Source organism: Vipera ursinii, assembly GCF_947247035.1.
Source record: "Vipera ursinii genome assembly, chromosome: 2".
Classification (NCBI taxonomy): Eukaryota; Metazoa; Chordata; class Lepidosauria; order Squamata; family Viperidae; genus Vipera; species Vipera ursinii.
Window position 1 is genome coordinate 190,592,479 of NC_139513.1, and position 14,440 is coordinate 190,606,918.

The 14,440-nt window shown below is 38.4% G+C and overlaps 1 protein-coding gene across 1 annotated transcript in view; it reads right to left on the reverse strand.

Annotated features, from left to right (window-relative positions):
* Window positions 1–14,440, reverse strand: part of TBX15 (T-box transcription factor 15) — an 82,317-nt gene that overhangs the window by 17,630 nt on the left and 50,247 nt on the right. Inside the window, exons 4-6 of the mRNA XM_083351876.1 lie at window positions 13,263–13,434; window positions 11,996–12,163; window positions 7,117–7,181 (exon numbers count right to left, since the gene is read on the reverse strand). Coding sequence (XP_083208002.1) covers window positions 7,117–7,181; window positions 11,996–12,163; window positions 13,263–13,434 — 405 coding nt within the window. The remainder of the gene's footprint in view (window positions 1–7,116; window positions 7,182–11,995; window positions 12,164–13,262; window positions 13,435–14,440) is intronic.

Consider the following 14,440-nt stretch of genomic DNA (forward strand, 5'->3'; position numbering starts at 1 on the left):
CATTTCTCTATATGAGTTTAATTAAATCATTTCACTAAATGAAAAGCTACTGCTCACATATAAAAAGAGGCTGTACAAATAAATGCGAAAGAGTTTCAAACCTTCAAGGGCCACAAGCGATTGCGTAGGAAATTACGCTGAAATTAAATCCAAGCAAAACAAAGGTGCTGTTAGTGAGGTGAAAACTGAACTTCAAGACTGAATTGAAGCCTGAACTGGATGGAGTTGCATTCCCCAAGATAGCCTATTATCAAAATCTAGATTCCTTGACCCGTAGGCGTCATTTGATTTGCAGATGGAAATGAGAATATTTTCATAGTTATGGCTAGTGTAGCAACTGCAGTACTTCTTGAACTGGACTGAATTTAGCGGTTAACTGTGCCTTGGTTTATAGCTCAAATGCCGTAGTGCATTTTTTCTGGGGCTTCTCTTGAAAAGTGTCCAGAAATTGAGGTGATGTAAAATATGGCAGTCAAGGTCAGGAATGATATGGTGCCTGCTCTAAAAGATTTAAACTGACTCCTAATAGCTGAAATAGATTATTAGTTGCCTACTGTAAGGTTCTAGTTTACCCTTTACATCCCTTAATGCAGACATGTCATATCACATGACGTCGCGAGACATACCGGGACTATTTTGCCATTGCCGACAATGGGGTGGGTAAGGCTTCTGGATCACCCATCCGGCCCATAGGCCGGCAGTTTGACACCCCTGCCTTAATGGCTTAGTTTCCAATTACCTGAACCAACCCAATTACCTAACTCAGCCTGAGAGGGTCCTCAGAAGAAGCCTCTGTTGCTGGAAGTTTGGCTGTTGGTATGCAAGAAAAAAAGATACCCATTTGGCTCTAATTCTCCCAGAATTTAGGAAGAGGACAATAATGTGTGTCTTTCACCAAACTTTTAATTATTTTAAGGATGGATTTTGGTTTGGATTTTGATTTAATTGCATCAATTTTAATCATTGTGCTTCATTTTTTAATGTTATAAACCTCCTGAAGTATTGGGATATGTATGGTAGAAATTGAGAAATAACTAAATGAATAAACATCATTCTGTTACCTAGCATTCTTTAACTTTCAAACAATCAATTGTTTAGAAAGGACAGGATGTAATATTGCAACTCTGCTACACTGACTTCTCTGACTACCAGATAAGATATGCAAAGCCCAATTACCAAGTCTAGAACTATATTATATTAGATCTCTTCCTTGGTCTAGTGCAGAATCATATTTTTTTTAAAATTGATTTATGTATCCAAATATTTCATCTTAACAAATTTTATTTATTTTAGAAACCTGTTTGGCCACCCACTTTATGTACCGTAACTCACAATGAAAGCAGTAAAAACATTTCAAAAGCAATACAAATCAATGTCAAAAAACATCTTTCAGTGTCCTAAAAGGAATTGGAAGCCTCAGCCTATTCCAATCCTTGAGGGAAGTATTCAGTTTAACAGGGTTGTGTGGGATAAATGGACTATATGAACAAACTAAAGCCATGTATGAATGCCAATTGCACATCTTACAAATGCTACACTAGCCAATTAAAAAAATAAAACCACACACTGAGAGCAAACAGACCTCAACTCCCTTTCAGCAAAGGAAGAAAAACAAATTACTAAATAGAAAAGGTTGATGAAAAAAAGAAAAAGAAAATACATTCTCTTTTTTGATACATGTTACTCATATTTCATGCTCAGAAAACATAGGGAGAGAAACACAGAGAAAAAGAGAGAGATTTAAAAGGAACAAAACTTGGAAATGAAAGGTAAGAGCTTAATAAGTTATCACTATTTTTTTGTCTTTGTGGTCCTTGGTTCCATTTACATAATCAAACACATTTTTGTGGATCATTTTAACTTAGGAGCAGCTGCTGTACTTTAATGCCTTTCCTGACTGTTGCTTCATAACCACAAAATTTTATTTTAATGAAAAATTAAATGATGGAACTTACTTGTGGCCACTTCCAAATGTGAGTCAGAACATATGTGTTGCTGGAAAATTTGCAATTAGGAGAAGAATAGAGAATAATAACCTAGACTTTTAGTGATTTTACAAATGGCCAGCCATAAAATGGTGGCAACTGAAAGAAAAGAGGACAGGTGCACTGGCATATCCTGGACAAAACAATACTATATGCTTAGATCTGTTAATTTGCAAGCATGGCCCTCTTCACTCTTTAAAAAATTCTGTATTTGAAGTTTGTCTCCTAAGAATATCCTCAGCTTACGACCATTTATTTAACACTGATTCAAACCTAACATGGCCTCAGATAAAATGACTTACAACCACTCTTCAAATTTACAACCATTATACCACCCCCATGATCATGTCAATTTGGACACTTAGCAACTGGATCACATTTACAACAGCTGCAGCATCTTGTGACTTCCGGTCCTGCGCAGCAGCGCAGCAATCAATGGGTTCGGGGCTTCGTGCCCTTCAGCTGAGTTTCTTCCTGTTAGGGGATCCTAAATGGGCCAGAAGCCACCCCACAAAAAGGAAGGAAGTCCTGGGGATCACAGAGAGACAACAGTCAACCCAGTTGGTCCAGGAGAAGCCTTCCAGAAACCAACAGGAGAAAGGCTAGCTTAACTTTAGAGTCTAGCCCAAGCTGGAAACAACAAAAATCAAAAGCACTATTTTAAGCTGATTGTAAACAGCGTGTTTGAATCTGGGTAAGAACATTGATTTTTTCTATACTACTTATCAACTTTTCTGAAGAAAAAAAAACCCAAGAAGCAAAAAACCTCAGAAAGTGAAGGAGCGGGATGTTTGCCCCACCCTTTTACTAACGGAAGCAGCGAAATAATAATAATAATAATAATAATAATAATAATAATAATAATAATAATAATAATAATAATAATAATAATAATAATAATAATATAATTTTATTTATATACCGCCCTTCTCCCGAAGGACTCAGGGCGGTGAAAAGGGCAAATGTATAAAATACAAAAAATACAAAAGTTAAAAGGAATTAAACATAATGCCCAAGGTAAAAAACAATAAATACAAATATTAAGAACAATAAAAAACCCAACCCACCCCCCATCAGGCCAAGCCGGCTTGTTCAAATAAATGCGTTTTCAGATCGCGTCGGAAGGAGCGGAGGTCGGGCGCCATCCGGAGCTCAACCGGCAACCGATTCCATAGCTCCGGGGCGCCCACAAAGAAGGACCTCCCCCTGGGGGCCACCAATCGACATTCTCTGATCGGTGGCACCCTGAGGAGGCCCTCTCTGTGGGTACGCACAGGGCGGAGGGAGGTTGATGCCAGCAGCAGGTGCTCCCTAAGGTACTCCGGACCCATGCCATGTAGGGCCTTGAACACCATTACCAGTACCTTGAATCTCACTCGGAAGACAACTGGAAGCCAATGCAGCTCACGGAGTAGAGGTGTAACATGGGAGTATCGGGAGACTCCCAACATGACTCTCGCGGCTGCATTCTGTACCAGTTGGAGCCTCCGAGTGGTCCTCAAGGGCAGCCCCATGTAGAGAGCGTTGCAGTAGAATTAAACCTTTTGTGAAAAACCAAAATGTATTGAGATGAAATGAAATGACTATAAAACCTAAATTTGGATAAGTTTGAAAATACTGAATGGTTAAGATTCTCATTTTAAAGGCAATTTGTTCATTTTGAAAATTTGAAAAATAAACCGGTGCTGACATCTAGTTGTGGATGGATACTATGACAGCTATGGCCTTCCTACAGGACTTGGTAAAATCTGGAAAAAACTAATTTCTACTTGTGACCTTCAAAGCTCTAACAATAGAGAACAGCTGTGACAAAAAAGAAAACAATCTGGGCTGCAGACAAAGTGAGACTTATAAACTTCAGGGAACAAAAAAAACTTTTTTGAACTTTCTGGATTACAAGTATCTGTTTAACTCTGACCCCAAAGCTATTTACAGAGAAAAGAAAATTTGGATTCTTGGTCGTCATGGAAAATCAGAGATTTATAGAAAGAAGTTATTAAGAAAAAAATAAATACAAAGATATTGTACTTGACCTACCTTTTATATTTACAGTAACACCTACAAGAATATGGAAAGATTCTTTGATTCAGCAGAACATATTAATTAAAAAGATACTGGGCAAAAGAAAAAGGCTTAAGTGAAAATTAAGAAAATAGATGATGGGGCCTATCAGAGAGAATATTTTAAAAAGAAACACCTGTTCAAATATGGTTAAAGAAATAGAAAGATTTTGGATATGAATTTTTTAAAGAGGGATAAGCTCCCTCAAGTAGCATAGTGCTTTCTTTTTCTTCTTTCTTTTTATTTTATTTCTTGATATGAGTAATATAAAAGAGTTGGAATGGCTTATATAAAGGGTAATTGACTTTAAGAAAATTACAATGAATTAAAAAATGTTTTGAATAAGAGTTAAAAGACTAGAGGACTAGATTTATTAAATGGAATATTTAAAGATTAAATATATTTTTAATTATGGTAAAAAAGAATGAAAGTTTTTTGGAAATAAATATGTATTAGGTTATAGGAAATAGGGATTTTAAGTAGCATACTATCCTTTTCTTATTCTTATTCTTCTTTTTTGTTTTTTTAGTCTTATTTATTCCTTAAGAAAGGTAAAAGTATTGGGTTGGCTTACATGAGAAAAAATAGACTTAAATATTTAAATATAATTAACTCTGAGAAAATCTTAACCAGTAAGAATTTTTTGAACATTGTGGGAAAAACAAATGTAAACAAGAACTGTAAACAGGATCTATGATGAGACAACCAGTATGACTAGATAGAAAAGGAATATTATATTGATGTGATTACTATCTTTAGAAATATTAGGAATTTTTTATACTCAATCGTCATTCACTAAAATAACAATTGTATTAAATTAAGGTTGGTAAAAGAGAACATTATGGGAAAAAGAGGAAATCAAGTAAAGTTGTGTGGATTATAGATTATAGAAATCAACTCTTAGTGAATGTTTCTTAAATGTAAACCCAGACAACACACTTTTACCGAATATTAAGGTGATTATGTTAAAAAAATAATAAAACATTTTTAAAAAAAACCAGTTGCAGCATCTTGCAGTCATATGATCACTATTTGCAACCTTCCCAGCCAACTACCAACAAACAAAGTCAGTTAGGGAAGTTGGATTCATTTAACAACCAGGTGGTTTGCTTAATAGCCATGATAAAAATGGTCATAAAATCATATCCAATCAGGGGATGACTTGCATAATGACCATATCACTTAGCAATCAAAATTCCAGAATGTTGTTGTAAATCAAGGATTCTCCAGTTAACAGGATTAAGATATTATCACTTCAATTGCTTAATTGACAGCCTCTGAGTGCTTGGTATGAGTAAATCACAAGTTATCATGATTCCTAGAATTTGTAAGAAAATGTCCAAATGTAGTACATTAAGACCTTCTGGAGGTCTCATTCAGTATGCTTGAATTTAGCCAGTAATCTCTGAATCACAAGTCATTTGCATAAATAATTAAATTAGCCCTTCCCAATTTCTTGTTTTAACGTCCTCAGTTCACGATAATGACAAGTAACCTCTTCAACTTTTAATTTGAAAAGGGGCCTGGGAGTAAAGGGAGGGACAGAATGAGGTTTAGGTGCAGTTTATTGATTCCCAACATAGGTTCAGATGAGTTAAATGAACAAGACTGTTCTGCAAGGCAATGCATTTCAAAATATGAAAACATTTATGCTGATTTCCTTTTCATGATGATGTTTGCTGTATTGGTTTTAGAAGTGTGTGACAGGGAATTGGTTAGCAGTGCAGCTAATCCATACAAATCTATCTGGCTTTACATTTGGCTAGGGAGCAACAATTTACATTAATATTTTAAAAAGATGTATTGCACAAAGATTAATTCAAGTAGCAGATGATAATTATACTAAACTCTGAGAAAACAGCATTGCAAAAAGCAGTATATCATTTTAAGCATTACACTAAATTTTCTACCAATAAATTTAATACAATTTATTACAGATCAGCAGATATTAAGCACCTTGCTTGACCAAACATGGCATAGAAGCAGAACTCTAAAGCTGGAGATTTTGATCTATTTTTCCAGTGGCACTTGGATATTATAATAGCATTGTTGTCCTTAGAGCAATAGCAATTAGCACTTAGACTTCTATATACACTCCATAATGCTTCACAGCACTCTGTCAGCATATGGCTCCCAACAATCTGGGCCTTCATTTTACTGACCACAGAAGATTGGAAGGCTAAGTCAAGCTTGAGACAGTCAGGATCAAACTGCAGTACTTCATTCTAATCACCACATTACCACACAGTGACTGAAAAAAACCTCATGCACAAATTGCCTATTTCAATTATTTCTCTGAAAATTTTCAGCCAATTAATAAACAGGTCCATCAATTCTTGCACATAACATTGCTTATGCACAAGGATCAGTGAGAAACGTGTGCGACAGATGAGAAGCATAGAAAATGTGGGGAAGGCAAGGGCACATGGGTGAATAAAAGGTAAAGGTAAAGGTTCCCCCACACATGCATGCTAGTCATTTCCGCCTCTAGGGGCCGGTGCTCATTTCCGTTTCAAAGCCGAAGTGCCAGCGCTTGTCCGAGGATGTCTCCATGGTCATGTGGCCGGCATGACTAGATGCCAAAGGCGTTACCTTCCCACCATAGCGGTCCCTATTTTTCTACTTGAATTTTTACGTGCTTTCGAACTGCTAGGTTGGCAGAAGCTGGGACGAATAACAGGCGCTCACTCTGTTATGCGGCACTCGGGATTTGACCCGCCAAACTGCCGAACAGCTTCCTTAACCATAAAGTGTAAGGTTAAGGTTGCTGGACTGTGTCTGTCCCTGTAGGATTCTGGGTTTACTGTATCATTACTTCTAAGCTGCCTTGAGCAAAGTTTTACTAAAAGAGATGTGAACTCCAAAACAAATATGTTGCCATAAGTGTTGGTTGCAGAGCATTTTCGCTTCCTAATACATTGTGCATGGGGATGGAGTCACAGGGCTGGAAGAAATCTTGGAGGTCTTCTAGTCCCATCCCCTGCCCATAGCAAGAGATATCTTCTCTTTCATCAACTGACCCATAAGAAATTGGCATGCTGAGAAGGGAAGACTGAAAGAGTTTTCTTACCTGTTTCTTCCAGAATCCCTGAACCCTTTTGCAAATGGATTTCGGTCAATTTTCAATCTGGTAATCTAGAGAACAGAAATTAATTTAGATTCCATAGTGAATAATTTATTCATCATTGTAAACTTTCACCACTCCGTAACTTTTTTTTCTTGTTGCATTGTCTATGAGACAATTAATGTATTCAAACTTAACTCCAAGCTATCTGATTTTGTGGAACTCCACTGGCTCCTTACTTTCTCCATTTCCTGTTGCCTTATTGATGAAATCTAGCACCAGCTTCTGGGGCAGAGACTTTGAACAGTGCTATGTATGTAGTAACTACACTGCTATATGAATAACAAATGCAGTTTCAGATGGAATGTTAAAATAAATTTCATCTCCCAAATGAGCATTTGTGATTTTGCAGTTCTTGACAGTTGAAAAATTTACAAGCCATCCATATATTTAAACTGGAGCTCAGTCACATCATGAAGAAAGATATAAACTCTCCGATGCAGATGATTTGTTAATACATATACACACAGATGTTTTCCAAGTGAATCAAAAGTGCAGGAGGCAAAGGTCAATATATCTGGGTGTGACAGACAGCAGGGCTAACCCACATGACCCATAACCTCTCTTTGGTTCCTATAATGGGGGTGGGGAGATTAACCCAGAATGTTACTAAAATAATATGAAATATATTGTTCCATTCTGAATGATATGAAAATATATTCATTCCATTCTAAGACATTTTTATTATTATCCAAACATGCAAGAGTGTATTCAAATTGCTTTCTTGCCTTCCAAAAATGAAGTTAAACGTGTTTTCTAAGTAAATTAAAAACATATTGTCTCTGCTGTCAACTAATGCTTCAGAACATAACCAATGAGTTTTCAGTGCTACAGTCACAATCCAAGAGATTCATTCCAGAATCTCAACCCTGCAATCTCTTATTCAATGTAGTGATCTCAATATCCATTGAAGTTATAAATTGTAAAAAACATTTTCTTTATATTCTGTAAAACCCATAGAGGATTTAAGATGGAGAGAAAGAGAGAGAGAGAGAGGGAGAGAGAGGGAGAGAGAGGGGGAGAGAGGGAGAGAGAGAGAGAGAGAGAGAGAGAGAGAGAGAGAGAGAGAGAGAGAGAGAGAGAGAGAGAGAGAGAGAGAGAAGGGGGGGGAGATGATAGACAGACAATCTTGATATTAAATTTTTCTGGAGTTCTTCCAGAGAAATGAATTTCTATATTTTCAGGTGATCTTGTAATTGTTCAATGGTTCTGATTTATAACAACTAGGAATGCAGCCTAGTGCCAGTTACAGTGAGATTCTTCCCACCTGCCTTTTCTTTCAAGATGCCATTCCCCCTTGCTCTACTATATTATAACTTCAGATGACCAGTCTACTGGTCTATTGTAATGGAACTAAGAATTTTTTCCTCCTACAATTTAAAGCAAATTGTTTACATATTTGCTCATCCATGAGTCATATAGATCCATTTCCCAATCTCATTGGTAGTTTCATGGAAGATGCTATCAAAAGTCAAAAACTCAAATTTGATTGTTATTGTTTAATATAACCTGATATTAAACCACATAAGCCAAAGTGAAATGCACTTGCAAACAGACAGGCTGCCAGCAGTTAAAAAGCTAAGCAAGAGACACCCTAAACACATCCAACACAGCCAGATTCCAGGGTGGAAAGAGCTCTCTCCCCTGCTGAATTACATTTGTATATAATGCCCTACCAGAACAATCATAAAGTTGAAATTACAGTATGTGATATTTCAGCAGGGAATCTAAGTCCCAAGCAAACTTAACCTTCTAGAAAATAAGTAACCTTTCCTTACTAATGCTTTTTTTTTCATATGTGAAAGAAATATCCCAAAGGTGCTTTTTCAAGAGGCAACTGGAGTTTCTTGTTTTTCTTTGAAGACCTTTCACAAGCTTGTAAAAGAAGTTGAAGAAGCTTCTTGGATGAGAAATGAAATGTCTTCAAAGAAAAACAAGAAAGTCCAGTTGCCTCTTGAAAAAGCACCTTTGGGACACTCATGACCTGGATGACTGAGAATCTCCATAGACATGTGAAAGAAATGTTCCTGTGCTAGCAACCTGAAGGTCTTAAGATATCATGAGCTGAACGTGTTTCAGCTATTCAACAGTGAGATCTGAATTATAGAAAAGAGATTTATGCCATATAAAGTCACAGTTTTGCCTCTGAAGCTATATCCTGTTGAAATACAGATAATACTGCCTGATTTGGCTTCCATTAAGCGTCAGGCTCTCCATTGTCACCTGGTACCTTGCTGGCGTCCTACCATCTAAAGGGAAGGGAGGGGGAGGCATTTGGGCAATCCACACCTGTGTATCTAATGGTGGAAAATGGGGAGGGGGAGCTGACGTGAAGAAGACCAGAGCTGTTTGTACTGGTTATGCCGGGCATCTTCAAGGTTGATGGCCCTGGGTGTGAAATTCCAGCAACCACCCAGAGCTTCCCACATCATGGTGATCCCAGATTGGGTGGCAACAGACCAGACATTGGGGGGATGGATGGGGACCATTGGGTTTGGTTCTTTCTATCAGTGAGCGGGAACTTCAGTTTCTGCCTCACCTTCCTGCAACCAACATCTTTAGTAAAAGTTCTTTTCACTTCAATCAGTTGGAGTCGAGAATCTGCTTTTCTAAAATGATTGTTTTGGGGCAGGTCTGACATTAACTTTCTTTACATTGTGCATCATCAAATATACAAATTTGACTTCAATTTTACAGAAAAAAAGAAAGGTTTTCCACTGCATTTTATGTTTTCCAAAACATAAATTGGGAAATCAGTTAGTATGTGTCCCATGTTTATTTGGATAGTCTGTGAGAAGGCCTTGAGTTTACCTTCCCAGGAACTTTTATAGCTGATGGGAATAGGTCCATTTGCAGGTCTACAATCTGTTTCCATATTCCAGCTATGAGTGGACATATTACAGACATGACTTCAAGATCAGTTACCGTAATTTCCGGTGTATAAGACGACTGGGCGTATAAGACGACCCCCTACATTTCCTGTTAAATTATAGGGTTTGGGCTATATTTGCCGTATAAGACTAGCCCTCTTCCAACGCACACCAAATAAAAATTAAAAAACATCAGATTTGATTTTAATATGGTAATTTTAATTCAAATGCTTATGACATGCAGGTACTTAGTAGGAAAACTGTCACTTATAAACATAAGGCTGTTTGTCATCAAACATGTAAACATAAAATAGTGCAAGTGGATTAAACTTTTCCTAATTCACTCTAAAGCTTTCCCTGCGTAAACCAAATGGGAGATCCGCTCCAGGTTTTCCAGCCAGCCCTCACAGTTCCTGAGTCAAATGTGTCCTTAGAGCTAAGCAGCTGCTCTGACTGCTGCATTCCCCACCTGCCTTTCAAGTTGGGATAGACTGCAGCTGCTCTTCAACTTAGAAGGAAAGACACCCAGACCCCAGCCTGTAAAAAATCACAGACTGCAGCTTCTTCTCCAATTGGTCCCGCTTTCCCTGCGCAGACCAAATGGGAGATCCGCTCCAGGTTTTCCAGCCAGCCCTGTCCCTAAAGTTTCAGCACCTGGCGTATAAGACGACCCCTGACTTTTAAGAAGGTTTTCATGGGTTAAAAAGTCGTCTTATACGCCAGAAAATATGGTACTTATCTTCCTCTCACCTTTTTCTCTTTTCGGTTTTGCCAGATTCCCTTTTGTTTCTTTACAATCTAATCTTAAATAAACCTTTAATCCGAACATTCTGATTTCAACTCATGAATTTGCAAACTCAGAATCACTGGTGGGATTCAGCCGGTTCGCACCACTTCAGCAGAACTGGTAGCTAATTTTTTGTTGCCCAGGCCCAGAATGAACTTCCGGAAGCAGCATCCACACAGAGAACTGGTTGTTCACATGTTTGAATCCCACCACTGCTCAGAATGAATAGCACGCTCTCATGAAGGTTGTCAATCACCCAAACTATAAGACTAGGATAAATGAGGAGATGTCTTTTTTCCAGTCCTTGTTAGGAAGGTCTTATTGTCCCACAAATATCTCTGTTCCTTGTAGGAATGTGATTTATCAACTAGGAGCTGGTTCAGAATATGGGGCAAATGTAGTACAGATCTATCTTTTTATTTTAAAAGGTGAGCATATTTTTGAGAAAAATACCTATTCGTGAATACTATGCATTTTCTAACTCATTATTAGATTGCTGATCAATCCATTTTTTATTACGGTCAAAGATAACCATTACAAATAAAAGCATTAAAAACAATACTGATAATTAAAAAATAAAAATCACTTAAATAAAAGATTTTATTTATTTATTTTATTTATTTATTTAGTTACATTTATATACCGCCCTATTCCCTGAGGACTCAGGGCAGTTTACAGGGAATTAAAAATCCACCATACAAAAGTTAAAAAACCAAATTAAAAAATATTAAATTGACCCTGTATACTTAAAACCCCAATTAAAAATTTCTCCTCAGCCTGGGCCTCAGAGCTCAAAGAGCCAGGTCTTCAGGCCCCGGCGGAATGATCGGAGGTCGGGGGCAGTCCTCAGCTCCACCGGCAGCTGGTTCCAGAGGGCAGGCGCCCCCACTGAGAAGGCCCTATCCCTGGGTGTCACCCGCCGGCAATCTCTCACCGGCGGCACCCTGAGCAGACCCTCCCTGTGGGAGCGCACTGGGCGAAGGGCGTTTGATGCCGGCAGCAGGTGTTCCCTCAAATAGCCCGGACCCAGGCCATGTAGGGCTTTATAGGTAATAACCAGCACCTTGAATTTCACAATTTTGACAAGGGGCACACCTTCTTGTTGTAAAGGTAGGATCAAAACTAATGAAGTGACAGGAAAAGGTTTGCAGAGTTCCTTTTTGATTACCTGCTGATTTTGATAAGCGGTAACTGTGGTGAAGACGGTCTCTGGAAAATGGAAGGTTTTTACCCCATCACCTGTGGGGACTGGTTTCGTGGGAGACAGGTCACTGCTGAAGTCTTTGCAAATAACATGGATGCGTGGTTGATACTTATGCATTGAATGCAAGATTATCTTTAAAAAAATAAACAAGAAAAGAGTGAATCATTTGAATACATTGCTTTCAAAATAAGATTGGAACTGAGATGTGGAAATCAATAACTAAGAATGACACCTCAAATCATAGATTACTGGTCCATCCTTAACAGGAAGAGCAAATTTGGAGCCCTAGTTTATTGCAGGAAGGGATGAGATGAGGCTGCTGACAATATCAGCATCTTCACGATACAGAAATAGTTTTAGGAGGAGAATCTCTGTAGAGGGCTTTTGAGGGACTCCATCCCCAGTTATATCTAACCATCCCCCTCAGGCTTGACATGACAGGTCCTGCTAATGTTCCTGCTAAAGTTCCAGCTAATGTGACCCAGAAGGACAGCCTTCTTGGTCATGGCACCCACACTGTGGAACATCAAGGGGAATTGGCTCCAACATTACTAATTTTCCTAAAATCCCTTAAAATCTGGTTTTGTCATCAGGCTTGGGGATCCCGTGAAATGGGGATCCCATGAAATGGCTATATTGTATGCAAGACCTTGAATCTACTCTCCTTCTTTGCTTATGTTTTTAATTTTAGAGGTTTTTTTAAAATTAGTTAAATTGTTTTGTTTATATTGTATGCCACATTTGTGAGATAATGAATGCACTACAAATTATTTATATATAAAGAAATACATTTGATAAATAATCAAATAAACTAGCTAACTGAATAAATAAATACTTTATATGTGTTTGTATGTGCCTTCAGGTCAGTGGACTCTGGAGAAGTCCCTGTAGTTTTCTGAGCAAGATTTCAGACATGGTTCGCCCTTGCCTACTTCCTAGGGCTGAGAGAAAGTGACTGGCCCAAAGTCACCCAGTTCCCTTTGTGCCTAAAGTGGGACGAGAACTCAGTCTCCGAACTTCCAGTCTAGTACCTTAACCACTACACCAAATTGGTTCTCTGCATGCATAAATATTCATATACAAGAGAGAGTGATAGAGGGTTATACTTCAAGAGAATTGAGAAAGCGGCACTAATATTGAGGACAGACATTGTTTGAACAATACTGAGAGCTAGAAAGGGCAAAGCTAAGTGAACATTACTGAAAATTGAATGCATATCCTTTTGACTTACATGGCCTTGATCATCTAGCTCATTGTTGGTCAGCTTGAGTTTATCAAAACTGACAACTTGCCGCATCCAGGTGTCTCCGGATGCCAATGAGTCAGGGTGAATATACACCCTCGGAGGCACAGGGGAGTCCGCATTTCCCGCTACCATCCATTTGGAGCTGTGATACACATACCTGGGAGAAGTAAAGATGGGAGAGAGAAAGATGTATTACTTAAAAAGCAAATCCCCCCCTTTTTTTTCCTTGTCACCCAGCAAACAGCAGTCAAGGTGTCAGATTATTTGCACAGGAAGGAAACAATATCCTCTGTCTGTCTGTAATGGGACCCAGATGATACCTGGAAATATCTCCTCACTTCTGCATCTCTATTAATCCTCTTTTCCAATTACTACCCCCTAAAAAACTTTGCACAATAGGGCAGATTAATTGGTTAACCCTACTGATACCAGATGAAAGTCTTTAGACACACTAGGAAATATTTCATTATTTGCAAACAATTCTTCTACTTTTCTCTGCAATCCAGATGCTTGTGTTTCTCAATTTAGATTATGGAGATCCTTGCTTCTTCTCTTATTTCTTCTCTGTTTCTTCTCTAGACTTTTATATAATGACACTTGCTGCTATATTTCTTGTGATCATTGAATTCAGTAAAAACCACATTCATATCACCTCCTGCCTAAACTACCAAAATTAGCACAGCTGAATACATATGCTAACTATTGTTGTTGTTAGCTGCGAAGTTGTGTCCGACCCATCGGGACCCTATGGACAACATTCCTCCAGGCCTTCCTGTCCTCTACCATCTTCTGGAGTCCATTTAAGCTCACGCCTACTGCTTCAGTGACTCCATCCAGCCACCTCATTCTCTGTTGTCCACTTCTTCTATTGCCCTCAATCTTTCCCAGCATTAGGCTCTTCTCCAGTGAGTCCTTCCTTCTCATTAGGCGGCGAAAGTATTTGAGTTTTAGCTTCAGGATCTGGCCTTCTAAAGAGCAGTCAGGGTTGATCTCCTCTAGGACTGACCGGTTTGATCGCCTTGCAATCCAAGGGACTCGCAGGAGTCTTCTCCAGCACCATAGTTCAAAGGCCTCAATTCTTTGGCGCTCAGCCTTTTTTATGGTCCAACTTTCACTGCCATACATTGCAACTGGGAAGACCATAGCCTTGACTATATGCACTT